General features: G+C 50.1%; 1 protein-coding gene across 1 annotated transcript in view; it reads right to left on the reverse strand.

Moving 5' to 3' along the window:
- The window catches only part of LOC145338741 (galectin-3-binding protein-like), a 103371-nt gene extending 90285 nt beyond the window's left edge, over positions 1-13086 (reverse strand). The window contains exons 1-2 of the mRNA XM_080183131.1: positions 13029-13086; positions 6152-6343 (exon numbers count right to left, since the gene is read on the reverse strand). Coding sequence (XP_080039257.1) covers positions 6152-6343; positions 13029-13086 — 250 coding nt within the window. The remainder of the gene's footprint in view (positions 1-6151; positions 6344-13028) is intronic.
- Positions 13087-14418: the final 1332 nt, after the last annotated feature.

Consider the following 14418-nt stretch of genomic DNA (forward strand, 5'->3'; position numbering starts at 1 on the left):
GAGTGCAGCACAGTAACACTGAGAGAGCGCTGCACGGTAACACTGAGAGAGTGCAGCACAGTAACACTGAGAGAGTGCAGCACGGTAACACTGAGAGAGCGCAGCACGGTAACACTGAGAGAGTGCAGCACAGTAACACTGAGAGAGTGCTGCACGGTAACACTGAGAGAGTGCAGCACGGTAACACTGAGAGAGTGCAGCACAGTAACACTGGGAGAGTGCAGCACGGTAACACTGAGAGAGTGCAGCACTGTAACACTGGGAGAGTGCAGCACGGTAACACTGAGAGAGTGCAGCACAGTAACACTGAGAGAGTGCAGCACGGTATCACTGAGAGAGTGCTGCACGGTAACACTGAGAGAGTGCTGCACGGTAACACTGAGAGAGTGCAGCACGGTAACACTGAGAGAGTGCAACACAGTAACACTGAGAGAGCGCAGCACAGTAACACTGGGAGAGTGCAGCACGGTAACACTGAGAGAGTGCAGCACAGTAACACTGGGAGAGTGCAGCACGGTAACACTGAGAGAGTGCAGCACAGTAACACTGAGAGAGTGCAGCACGGTATCACTGAGAGAGTGCTGCACGGTAACACTGAGAGAGTGCTGCACGGTAACACTGAGAGAGTGCAGCACGGTAACACTGAGAGAGTGCAACACAGTAACACTGAGAGAGTGCAGCACGGTAACACTGAGAGAATGCTGCACGGTAACACTGAGAGAGTGCAGCACGGTAACACTGAGAGAGTGCTGCACGGTAACACTGAGAGAGTGCAGCACAGTAACACTGGGAGAGTGCAGCACGGTAACACTGAGAGAGTGCAGCACAGTAACACTGAGAGAGTGCAGCACGGTATCACTGAGAGAGTGCAGCACGGTAACACTGAGAGAGTGCTGCACGGTAACACTGAGAGAGTGCAGCACAGTAACACTGAGAGAGTGCAGCACGGTAACACTGAGAGAGTGCAGCACGGTAACACTGAGAGAGTGCAGCACGGTAACACTGAGAGAGTGCTGCACGGTAACACTGAGTGAGTGCAGCACAGTAACACTGGGAGAGTGCAGCACGGTAACACTGAGAGAGTGCAGCACAGTAACACTGAGAGAGTGCAGCACGGTATCACTGAGAGAGTGCAGCACGGTAACACTGAGAGAGTGCTGCACGGTAACACTGAGAGAGTGCAGCACAGTAACACTGAGAGAGTGCAGCACGGTAACACTGAGAGAGTGCAGCACGGTAACACTGAGAGAGTGCAGCACGGTAACACTGAGAGAGTGCAGCACAGTAACACTGAGAGAGTGCTGCACGGTAACACTGACAGAGTGCTGCACAGTAACACTGAGAGAGTGCAGCACGGTAACACTGAGAGAGTGCAGCACAGTAACACTGAGAGAGTGCTGCACAGTAACACTGAGAGAGTGCAGCACGGTAACACTGAGAGAGTGCAGCACAGTAACACTGAGAGAGTGCTGCACAGTAACACTGAGAGAGTGCAGCACGGTAACACTGAGAGAGTGCAGCACAGTAACACTGAGAGAGTGCTGCACAGTAACACTGAGAGAGCGCTGCACGGTAACACTGAGAGAGTGCAGCACGGTAACACTGAGAGAGTGCAGCACGGTAACACTGAGAGAGTGCAGCACGGTAACACTGAGAGAGTGCAGCACGGTAACACTGAGAGAGTGCAGCACGGTAACACTGAGAGAGTGCAGCACCGTAACACTGAGAGAGTGCTGCACAGTAACACTGAGAGAGTGCAGCACGGTAACACTGAGAGAGTGCAGCACAGTAACACTGAGAGAGCGCTGCACAGTAACACTGAGAGAGTGCTGCACGGTAACACTGAGAGAGTGCAGCACAGTAACACTGAGAGAGTGCTGCACGGTAACACTGAGAGAGTGCAGCACGGTAACACTGAGAGAGTGCAGCACGGTAACACTGAGAGAGTGCAGCACGGTAACACTGAGAGAGTGCAGCACAGTAACACTGAGAGAGCGCTGCACAGTAACACTGAGAGAGTGCTGCACGGTAACACTGAGAGAGTGCAGCACAGTAACTCTGAGAGAGTGCAGCACGGTAACACTGAGAGAGTGCAGCACGGTAACACTGAGAGAGTGCAGCACGGTAACACTGAGAGAGTGCAGCACAGTAACACTGAGAGAGTGCAGCACAGTAACACTGAGAGAGTGCAGCACAGTAACACTGAGAGAGTGCAGCACGGTAACACTGAGAGAGTGCAGCACGGTAACACTGAGAGAGTGCAGCACGGTAACACTGAGAGAGTGCAGCACGGTAACACTGAGAGAGCGCAGCACAGTAACACTGAGAGAGTGCAGCACGGTAACACTGAGAGAGTGCAGCACGGTAACACTGAGAGAGCGCAGCACAGTAACACTGAGAGAGTGCAGCACAGTAACACTGAGAGAGTGCAGCACGGTAACACTGAGAGAGTGCAGCACGGTAACACTGAGAGAGTGCAGCACAGTAACACTGAGAGAGTGCAGCACAGTAACACTGAGAGAGTGCAGCACAGTAACACTGAGAGAGTGCAGCACGGTAACACTGAGAGAGTGCAGCACGGTAACACTGAGAGAGTGCAGCACAGTAACACTGAGAGAGTGCAACACGGTAACACTGAGAGAGTGCAGCACGGTAACACTGAGAGAGTGCAGCACGGTAACACTGAGAGAGTGCAGCACGGTAACACTGAGAGAGTGCAGCACAGTAACACTGAGAGAGTGCTGCACGGTAACACTGAGAGAGCGCAGCACGGTAACACTGAGAGAGTGCAACACGGTAACACTGAGAGAGTGCAACACGGTAACACTGAGAGAGTGCAGCACAGTAACTCTGAGAGAGTGCAGCACGGTAAGAAACTCAATTTATTTCCCAGTATCAATTGATTTCCCAGTTTCCCAGTTTTCCTTATTTGCCAATTTTCTATATTCTCAATTATTCCCATTTTTCTGAAGATATTTGGGAAAGTTTCACTCAGAGGGTGAATTGACCCGGTGAGGTGATGGGAGATGGAGGGTAATTTATTTCCTTTCTCTGGTTGGTAATGTCTAATGAAAGGGGGTCCCTCAGGGTTCTCATTCTCAGGCCCCAGTTCTTTGCAGTCTAGAATTATGACTTGGAGACACAGCTGGTACCAAATTCATAGGTGAGTCTAATATCGATGGGATAGTCAGCTGTAAAAATGAACTCAGGAATTTGCGAATGGATATCGATGCGTGAAATGAATGGGGCAGAATTTGACAGTTTAACTTGGATAAGTGTGAACTGACAGGATTAAAAAGGGAGCTTATCTCAGTGGAGAGAAACTTCAGAGGGCTTCAGTGCAGAGGGATCTGGGTGTCCTTGTGCAACAAGTGCAGAAAGTTAGTGTGCAGGTGCAGCAGGAATAAATCAAATGGAATTTTGGCATTTATAGCCAAAGGAATCAGTAGTGAAATATTGCTGTTTCTGTACAGGGCATTGGTGAGAACTATCTGGAGTTTTGTACACAGTTTTGGTCCCTTTACTTGAGGAAAGATGTAACTGAATTTGAGGGGGTTGAGAGGAGGTTCACTCCATGAGGTTCCGTCATCAAGGAGTATTTTCTGAAGAGAGATTGAGCAGTTGAGGTCTGTGCTGACTGCAGATCTCAGTGAGGTGTGTAAGATGCTAAAAGGATTGATGTATTTGGACAGTGTAGGACGGGAGACCATCGGGAAAGAGGTGGAAGATTTAAAACAGCCAAGGGAAATGACTTCACTCAAAGTGTCACCAGCCTGTGGAATTCTCTATCCCAGAGGGTGATGGCCGGAACATTCAACAATTTGAAGGAGGAGATGGTTCGGTTTATAATGAGCTGGTGAATGTGTGTAATTCCCTCTGACAGGAAGTAGCTGAGGCCAAAATCTTACCTGATTTCAGGAAGAAATGAGATTTTGGTCTTGGGGGCGGAAGCGATTGAGGGATGTGGGGCAGAGAGGGAATCGGGATATTGGATTTGATGATCAGAATGATCGGCGGAGCAGGATTGAGGGGTTGAATGGCCCCCCGTGGTACTGGAATGAGGAGTTGGTGGGGCTGAGACTGAGATGGGATCCACACCATGATGGCATTGGATGGCCGAGAAGGTTTAAGGATCAGAGAGTATTCCTGCTCCCAGTTCTCATCTCCTTATTTATCCCATTCCCCTGGTGTTTCCAAATTCCCCATTTTCACTGCTTTTCCATGAGTTTCCTGGCTTTCCCAAAGAAATGCAGTTTTTCTTAATTTGTTGTTCTCCAGGTTTTCCTGAATTTTCACTTTTTCCCCACGTTTCCCATGTTTCCTAGCTTCCCAGTTTTCTGAGAGTCTAGGTTTTCCTGGGTTCCATGAGTTTCCCAGATTTCCCCACTTTTCCCAAAGATCCATCATATCCAGGTTTTCCCTGTTTTACAAGTTTTGATAATTTTGCTTTCCCTGAGTTTCCCAGGTTTCCCAGTATTCCTGGCTTTGCTGAATATCCTGGTTTTCAAAGAATCTCAGTTTTTCCAGGATTCCAGGTTTTCACCATTTTCTGAATTTCTCAATTTTCCCAATTTTATAATTCTTCCATGTTTTCCTGGTTCTCCCAGTGCAGAGGAGGTTTACTAGGCTGACACCGGAGTTGAGGGGGTTGAGCTATGAGGAGAGGCTGAATAAACTAGGCTTGTACTCGTTGGAGTTTAGAAGAATGAGGGGAGATCTCATTGAGACGTATAAGATGATGAATGGGATGGATAGGATAGAGGTGGAGAGACTCTTCCCGCTCAGAAAGGACAGTAGGACTAGGGGGCACAGCCTCAAGATAAAGGGGGAGCGGTTTAGAACGGAGTTGAGGAGGAACTTCTTCACTCAAAGGGTGGTGAATCTCTGGAATTCTCTGCCCGTTGAAGTGGTGGAGGCTGCCTCGCTAAATATATTTAAGAAGCGGGTTGATGGGTTTTTGATAAGAGAGGGGATTAAGGGTTATGGGGAGAGGGCGGGAAAGTGGAACTGAGCCACGACAGATCAGCCATGATCTTATTGAATGGCGGGGCAGGCTCGAAGGGCTAGATGGCCGACTCCTGCTCCTATTTCTTATTTCCTATTTCTTATCCTATTTCTCCCGGTTTTTCTTGGTTTTCCCATTTCCCCCCAGTTCATTTGTTTTTTTCCAATTTTCCTGGTTACCCTGGTTTTCCCAATTTTCCTCATGTTCCTCATTTCTCCAGCTTTCCGAGTTTCCCTGGTTTTCCTGAGTTTTGTTGGTTTTTCTTGGTGTTCCCAGTTCTCCTGGTTTTCCCCCAGTTTTCTGTGTTTTTTTCTAGCTTTCCCACTTTTTCCCCAGTTTTCCCAGTCCTCCTATTTTTTCCTGGTTTCCCCAGATTTCCTGGTTTTCCCTGTTCCTGTTATTCTGAGGCGTTAATGTGGAAAAATGGTTTTGATGTCACGGGAAGCCACAGGGAGTGCTCTGTGTTGTGGAGAGTGTAAAAAATTAGAATTCAGTCAGGACGAAACAGACTGAAATAAAACATTAAAATAATAAATATATCAACTTTTAAATAGATGGAAAGTAATGTGAGAGAGTTGTTTCTGTGAGTGTGTGGCTGTGTGTGTCTGCATATCTGTCTGTGCCCGTGTGTCTGTGCCTGTGTGGGTAGAGGTGGAGAGACTCTTCCCGCTCAGAAAGGACAGTAGGACTAGAGGGCACAGCCTCAAGATAAAGGGGGGGTGGTTTAGAACGGAGTTGAGGAGGAACTTCTTCACTCAAAGGGTGGTGAATCTCTGGAATTCTCTGCCCGTTGAAGTGGTGGAGGCTGCCTCGCTAAATATTTTTAAGAAGCGGGTTGATGGGTTCTTGATAAGCGAGGGGATTAAGGGTTATGGGGAGAGGGCGGGAAAGTGGAACTGAGCCACGACAGATCAGCCATGATCTTATTGAATGGCGGGGCAGGCTCGAAGGGCTAGATGGCCTACTCCTGCTCCTATTTCTTATGTTCTATGTCCAGCCTCTCCTTATAACTCCTTCCATCAAGTCCCTGTAGCATCCCAGTAACTCTTTTCTGCACTCTTTCTAGTTTAATAAGGTCTAGTTTAGAAACAATGCCACAGGCTGCCGGTGAATTCCGAGCTGGAATGAATTCCTCCGTTCACTCACCAGATCCAAAGACACCTCCGATTGTAGCCTCTGTTGCGTTGATGTAGCCCAGACTGTGACACACAACATGTGCATCCACAATGTCCCAGTTATCATCACACACCGTGCCCCACTCGCCATTGTAATAGATTTCCACACGCCCCTCGCTGGGTAATCGACCCCCAGACAATCGCAGCTCTCCGTACTCCACACCTGATAACACAGAGGCAACATTTCTTTCAGAGTTTTCTTTTTCCTAAGGCAGCTGGGAGTGTAAAACCAGAAGTAGCCCCACTGAGACCTGGGAAGTTTCTTTTTTCCCCAATAAATTTGAACGGGGAGGATTCCCGAGACTCTCTACACCAGGAGTCTCCCCCCACCCTTCCTCCTCCTCTTAAAAAAAGACTTGGAATGAGAGCAGGTAAGCTTTCTTCATTCTCTTTTCACTTCTTCCTCAAACCTAATGGGGGTGAGGGAATAACAGGCAAGATCTTTCTTTCTTTTTATCTCGAGGGATTGGCAGGAAAGGCAGTGCAATGTTCCAGGATGTTTGAGGTGAGGGATGCTGTCAGTGTCCCTGCTGATTTCTCCTCTGGGAAGTGCACCCATCTCCAGCTCCTCAAAAACCGCCTTAGAGAACTGGAGCTGGATGAACTTCGGATCATTCGGGAGGCAGAGGTGATCATAAATAAAAGCTTCAGGGATTTGAATACTCTGAAGAATGATAATAGATGGGTGACAGTGAAAGGGGCTGGGAGGAAGCAGCCAGTGCGGGGATCCCCTGTGGTCATTCCCCTCAGCAACAAGTAACCACGTTGGATACTGTTGAGGGGGCGACCTACCAGTGGTAAGCCAGGGTGACTAGATCTCCAGCACTGAGTCCGTCCCTGTGCCTCAGAAGGGAAGGGGGAGAGCAGGAGAGCAATAGCAACTGGGGACGCAATGATTAGAGGGACAGATAGGAGATTTCCTCCCTGTAACATTTGGAATATTGTGTTCAGTTCTGGTCACCTCACTATAAGAAGGATGTGGAAGCATTGGAGAGAGTGCAGAGGAGATTTACCAGGATGCTGCCTGGTTTGGAGGGTAGGTCTTATGAGGAAAGGTTGAGGGAGCTGGAGCTTTTCTCTTTAGAGCGGAGGAGGATGAGAGGCAACTTAATAGAGGTTTATAAGATGATGAGGGGGATAGATAGAGTGGATGTGCAGAGACTATTTCCTCGGGTGGATGTAGCTGTTACTAGGGGGCATAACTTTAAGGCTCATGTTGGGAGATATAGGAGGGATGTCCGAGGTAGATTCTTTACTCAGAGAGTGGTTGGGGTGTGGAATGCACTGCCTGCTGTGATAGTGGAGTCGGACACTTTAGGAACTTTCAAGTGGTTATTGGATAGGCACATGGAGCACTCCAGAATGATAGGAAGTGGGATAGCTGGATCTTGGGTTCGGACAAAGCTCGGCACAACATCGAGGGCCGAAGGGCCTGTACTGTGCTGTAATGTTCTATGTTCTGTGTAACTGGATAATCCGGCATATCAGAGGCAGGATTTGAGCAGGTTAATTGAATTTGGGAAAACTGGTCTGTCTCCAGTTCAGATCGGAAATAAGTTTCTGTTTTTCAGATGGAGGTGTGTGGATCAGTGATTGGATCAGTGATTGGTGTGTGGATCAGTGATTGGATCAGTGATTGGTGTGTGGATCAGTGATTGGATCAGTGATTGGTGTGTGGATCAGTGATTGGATCAGTGATTGGATCAGTGATTGGATCAGTGATTGGTGTGTGAATCAGTGATTGGATCAGTGATTGGTGTGCGAATCAGTGATTGGATCAGTGATTGGTGTGTGGATCAGTGATTGGATCAGTGATTGGTGTGCGAATCAGTGATTGGATCAGTGATTGGTGTGTGGATCAGTGATTGGATCAGTGATTGGATCAGTGATTGGATCAGTGATTGGATCAGTGATTGGTGTGTGGATCAGTGATTGGATCAGTGATTGGTGTGCGAATCAGTGATTGGATCAGTGATTGGATCAGTGATTGGTGTGTGGATCAGTGATTGGATCAGTGATTGGATCAGTGATTGGATCAGTGATTGGTGTGTGGATCAGTGATTGGATCAGTGATTGGTGTGTGGATCAGTGATTGGATCAGTGATTGGTGTGTGGATCAGTGATTGGATCAGTGATTGGTGTGTGGATCAGTGATTGGATCAGTGATTGGATCAGTGATTGGATCAGTGATTGGTGTGTGGATCAGTGATTGGATCAGTGATTGGTGTGCGAATCAGTGATTGGATCAGTGATTGGTGTGTGGATCAGTGATTGGATCAGTGATTGGATCAGTGATTGGATCAGTGATTGGATCAGTGATTGGTGTGTGGATCAGTGATTGGATCAGTGATTGGTGTGCGAATCAGTGATTGGATCAGTGATTGGATCAGTGATTGGTGTGTGGATCAGTGATTGGATCAGTGATTGGATCAGTGATTGGATCAGTGATTGGTGTGTGGATCAGTGATTGGATCAGTGATTGGATCAGTGATTGGTGTGTGGATCAGTGATTGGATCAGTGATTGGATCAGTGATTGGTGTGTGGATCAGTGATTGGATCAGTGATTGGTGTGTGGATCAGTGATTGGATCAGTGATTGGATCAGTGATTGGTGTGCGAATCAGTGATTGGATCAGTGATTGGTGTGTGGATCAGTGATTGAATCAGTGATTGGATCAGTGATTGGATCAGTGATTGGTGTGTGGATCAGTGATTGGATCAGTGATTGGATCAGTGATTGGATCAGTGATTGGTGTGTGGATCAGTGATTGGATCAGTGTTTGGATCAGTGATTGGTGTGTGGATCAGTGATTGGATCAGTGATTGGATCAGTGATTGGTGTGTGGATCAGTGATTGAATCAGTGATTGGTGTGTGGATCAGTGATTGAATCAGTGATTGGTGTGCGAATCAACGATTGGATCAGTGATTGGTGTGTGAATCAGCGATTCGATCAGAGATTGGTGTGTGAATCAGTGATTGGATCAGAGATTGGATCAGTAATTGGTGTGTGGATCAGTGATTGGATCAGTGATTGGTGTGCGAATCAGTGATTGGATCAGTGATTGGTGTGCGAGTCAGTGATTGGATCAGTGATTAGTGTGCGAATCAGTGCTTGGATCAGAGATTGGTGTGTGAATCAGTGATTGGATCAGTGATTGGTGTGCGAATCAGTGATTGGATCAGTGATTGGTGTGTGAATCAGTGATTGGATCAGTGATTGGTGTGCGAATCAGTGATTGGATCAGTGATTGGTGTGCGAATCAGTGATTGGATCAGTGATTGGTGTGTGAATCAGTGATTGGATCAGGGATTGGTGTGTGAACCAGTGATTGGATCAGTGATTGGTGTGCGAATCAGTGATTGGATCAGTGATTGGTGTGTGAACCAGTGATTGGATCAGTGATTGGATCAGTGATTGGTGTGCGAATCAGTGATTGGATCAGTGATTGGTGTGTGGATCAGTGATTGGATCAGTGATTGGTGTGTGGATCAGTGATTGGATCAGTGATTGGTGTGTGGATCAGTGATTGGTGTGTGGATCAGTGATTGGATCAGTGATTGGTGTGTGGATCAGTGATTGGATCAGTGATTGGTGTGCGAATCAGTGATTGGATCAGTGATTGGTGTGTGGATCAGTGATTGGATCAGTGATTGGTGTGTGGATCAGTGATTGGATCAGTGATTGGTGTGTGGATCAGTGATTGGATCAGTGATTGGTGTGTGGATCAGTGATTGGATCAGTGATTGGTGTGTGGATCAGTGATTGGATCAGTGATTGGTGTGCGAATCAGTGATTGGATCAGTGATTGGTGTGTGGATCAGTGATTGGATCAGTGATTGGTGTGTGGATCAGTGATTGGATCAGTGATTGGTGTGTGGATCAGTGATTGGATCAGTGATTGGTGTGTGGATCAGTGATTGGATCAGTGATTGGTGTGTGGATCAGTGATTGGATCAGTGATTGGTGTGTGGATCAGTGATTGGATCAGTGATTGGTGTGTGGATCAGTGATTGGATCAGTGATTGGTGTGCGAATCAGTGATTGGATCAGTGATTGGTGTGTGGATCAGTGATTGGATCAGTGATTGGTGTGTGGATCAGTGATTGGATCAGTGATTGGTGTGTGGATCAGTGATTGGATCAGTGATTGGATCAGTGATTGGTGTGCGAATCAGTGATTGGATCAGTGATTGGTGTGTGGATCAGTGATTGGATCAGTGATTGGATCAGTGATTGGATCAGTGATTGGTGTGTGGATCAGTGATTGGATCAGTGATTGGTGTGTGGATCAGTGATTGGATCAGTGATTGGTGTGTGGATCAGTGATTGGATCAGTGATTGGTGTGTGGATCAGTGATTGGATCAGTGATTGGTGTGTGGATCAGTGATTGGATCAGTGATTGGATCAGTGATTGGTGTGCGAATCAGTGATTGGATCAGTGATTGGTGTGTGGATCAGTGATTGGATCAGTGATTGGATCAGTGATTGGATCAGTGATTGGTGTGTGGATCAGTGATTGGATCAGTGATTGGATCAGTGATTGGTGAGTGGATCAGTGATTGGATCAGTGATTGGATCAGTGATTGGTGTGCGAATCAACGATTGGATCAGTGATTGGTGTGTGAATCAGCGATTCGATCAGAGATTGGTGTGTGAATCAGTGATTGGATCAGAGATTGGATCAGTAATTGGTGTGTGGATCAGTGATTGGATCAGTGATTGGTGTGCGAATCAGTGATTGGATCAGTGATTGGTGTGCGAATCAGTGATTGGATCAGTGATTGGTGTGCGAATCAGTGATTGGATCAGTGATTGGTGTGTGAATCAGTGATTGGATCAGTGATTGGTGTGCGAATCAGTGATTGGATCAGTTATTGGTGTGTGAACCAGTGATTGGATCAGTGATTGGTGTGCGAATCATTGATTGGATCAGTGATTGGTGTGTGAATCAGTGATTGGATCAGTGATTGGTGTGCGAATCAGTGATTGGATCAGTGATTGGATCAGTGATTGGTGTGCGAATCAGTGATTGGATCAGTTATTGGTGTGTGAATCAGTGATTGGATCAGTGATTGGTGTGTGAATCAGTGATTGGATCAGTGATTGGTGTGTGAATCAGTGATTGGATCAGTGATTGGTGTGCAAAACAGTGATTGGATCAGTGATTGGTGTGCGAATCAGTGATTGGATCAGTGATTGGTGTGTGGATCAGTGATTGGATCAGTGATTGGTGTGCGAATCAGTGATTGAATCAGTGATTGGTGTGCGAATCAACGATTGGATCAGTGATTGGTGTGTGAATCAGTGATTGGATCAGTGATTGGTTATTGAGTTCTTTGAGAAGGTGACCAAAGAGGTGGATTGGGGTAAGGCAGTAGACGTGGTATATATGGATTTTAGTAAGGCGTTCGATAAGGTTCACCATGGTATGCTTCTGCAGAAAATGCAGATGTATGGGATTGAGGGTAGTCTAGGAAATTGGATCAGGAATTGGCTAGCGGATAGGAGACAGAGGGTGGTGGTTGATGGTAATTATTCATCATGGAGTTCGGTTACGAGTGGTGTGCCTCAGGGATCTGTTTTGGGGCCACTGCTGTTTGTAATTTTTATTAATGATCTGGATGAGGGTATAGTTGGGTGGATTAGTAAGTTTGCTGATGACACCAAAGTCGGAGGTGTGGTAGATTGTGAGGAAGGGTGTCGAAGTTTGCAGGAAGACTTAGACAGGTTGCAGAGCTGGGCCGCGAGGTGGCGGATGGAGTTTAATGCGGAGAAGTGTGAGGTAATCCATTTCGGTAGGAATAACAGATGTGTTGAGTATAGGGCTAACGGGAGGACTTTGAATAGAGTGGAGGAGCAGAGGGATCTAGGTGTATGTGTACATAGATCCCTGAAAGTTGGGAATCAAGTAGATAAGGTTGTTAAGAAGGCATACGGTGTCTTGGCGTTTATTGGTAGGGGGATTGAATTTAGGAGTAGCAGCGTCATGTTGCAACTGTACACAACTCTGGTGCGGCCGCACTTGGAGTATTGTGTGCAGTTCTGGTCCCCACATTACAGGAAGGATGTGGAGGCTTTGGAGAGGGTGCAGAGGAGGTTTACCAGGATGTTGCCTGGTATGGAGGGGAGGTCCTATGAGGAGAGACTGAGGGATTTGGGGTTGTTTTCATTAGAAAGAAGGCGGCTAAGAGGGGATCTTATTGAAACATATAAGATGATTAGAGGTTTAGATAGGGTGGATGGTGATAGCCTGTTTCCTCGGATGGAGAAATCTAGCACGAGGGGGCATGGCTTTAAATTAAGGGGGGGTAGTTATAGGACGGATGTCAGGGGTAGATTCTTTACCCAGAGGGTGGTGAGGGAGTGGAATGCCCTGCCTGCTGCAGTTGTAAATGCGCCTAGTTTGGGGGCGTTTAAGAGATTGGTGGATAGGTTTATGGACGAAAAGGGATTGGTTTAGATTAGTGGGTCAATGTTTTTTTTTAAAAATAAGACTGGTCGGCGCAACATTGTGGGCCGAAGGGCCTGTTCCGCGCTGTAATGTTCTATGTTCTATGTTCTATGTTCTATGGTGTGTGGATCAGTGATTGGATCAGTGATTGGTGTGTGAATCAGTGATTGGATCAGTGATTGGTGTGCGAATCAGTGATTGGATCAGTGATTGGTGTGTGGATCAGTGATTGGATCAGTGATTGGTGTGTGGATCAGTGATTGGATCAGTGATTGGTGTGCGAATCAGTGATTGGATCAGTGATTGGTGTGCGAATCAGTGATTGGATCAGTGATTGGTGTGCGAATCAGTGATTGGATCAGTGATTGGTGTGCGAATCAGTGTTTGATCTTACCCACGTTTCCCTGGATTAGGGGAAAGGTTATTCCCAGAATGAAGAGAACAGGACACATTGTCACACAGCTCGGTAATCCCACTGCAGCCTGGAACACAGACATGGAATATACGTGTCAGACAATCGGGACTGCACTGTCATGTCAAAAACACCTCAACTCCCTATATTTCCCTCTGTGCACACACTCGCCCCCCCCCCCGCGCGCACACTCGCCCCCCCCGCGCACACTCGCCCCCCCCCCCCGCACGCACACTCGCCCCCCCGCACGCACACTCGCCCCCGCACGCACACTCGCGCCCCCCCGCGCACACTCGCCCCCCCCGCGCACACTCGCCCCCCCCGCGCACACTCGCGCCCCCCCGCGCACACTCGCGCCCCCCCGCGCACGCTCGCCCCCCCCGCGCACACTCGCGCCCCCCCGCGCACACTCGCCCCCCCCGCGCACACTCGCGCCCCCCCGCGCACGCTCGCCCCCCCGCGCACACTCGCGCCCCCCCGCGCACACTCGCGCCCCCCCGCGCACGCTCGCCCCCCCGCGCACGCTCGCCCCCGCGCGCACGCTCACCCTCGCGCGCACGCTTGCCCCCTCGCGCGCATGCTCGCCCCCGTGCGCACGCTCACCCTCATGCGCACGCTCGCCCCCTCGCGCACACTCGCCCCCGTGCGCACACTCGCCCCCGTGCACACTCGCCCCCCCGCGCACACTGGCCCCCCCGCGCACACTCGCCCCCGTGCGCACACTCGTCCCCCGCGCGCTCACTCGCCCCCCCGTGCACACTCGCCCCCCCGCGCGCACGCTCGCCCCCGCGCACACTCGCCCCCCCGCGCGCTCACTCGCCCCCCCCCGCGCACACTCGCCCCCCGCGCGCTCACTCGCCCCCCCCGTGCACACACTCGCCCCCCCCGCGCACACTCGCCCCCCGCGCGCTCACTCGCCCCCCCCCGTGCACACTCGCCCCCCGCGCACACTCGCCCCCCGCGCACACTCGCCCCCCGCGCACACTCGCCCCCCGCGCACACTCGCCCCCCCGCGCACACTCGCCCCCCCGCGCACGCTCGCCCCCGTGCACACTCGCCCCCCGCGCACACTCGCCCCCCCGCGCACGCTCGCCCCCTGCGCACACTCGCCCCCGCGCACACTCGCCCCCTGCGCACGCTCGCCCCCCGCGCACGCTCGCCCCCCCGCGCACGCTCGCCCCCCGCGCACGCTCGCCCCCCCGCGCACGCTCGCCCCCCGCGCACGCTCGCCCCCTGCGCACACTCGCCCTCGCGCGCACACTCGCCCCCCGCGCACACTCGCCCCCCCGTGCGCTCACTCGCCCCCCCGCGCGCTCACTCGCCCCCCCCCGCGCACACTCGCCCCCGCGCTCACTCGTCCCCCCGCGCGCTC

The sequence above is a fragment of the Carcharhinus amblyrhynchos genome, unplaced genomic scaffold (assembly GCF_965287045.1).
Source record: "Carcharhinus amblyrhynchos unplaced genomic scaffold, sCarAmb.v2.hapA chromosome_159, whole genome shotgun sequence".
NCBI classification, from domain to species: Eukaryota; Metazoa; Chordata; class Chondrichthyes; order Carcharhiniformes; family Carcharhinidae; genus Carcharhinus; species Carcharhinus amblyrhynchos.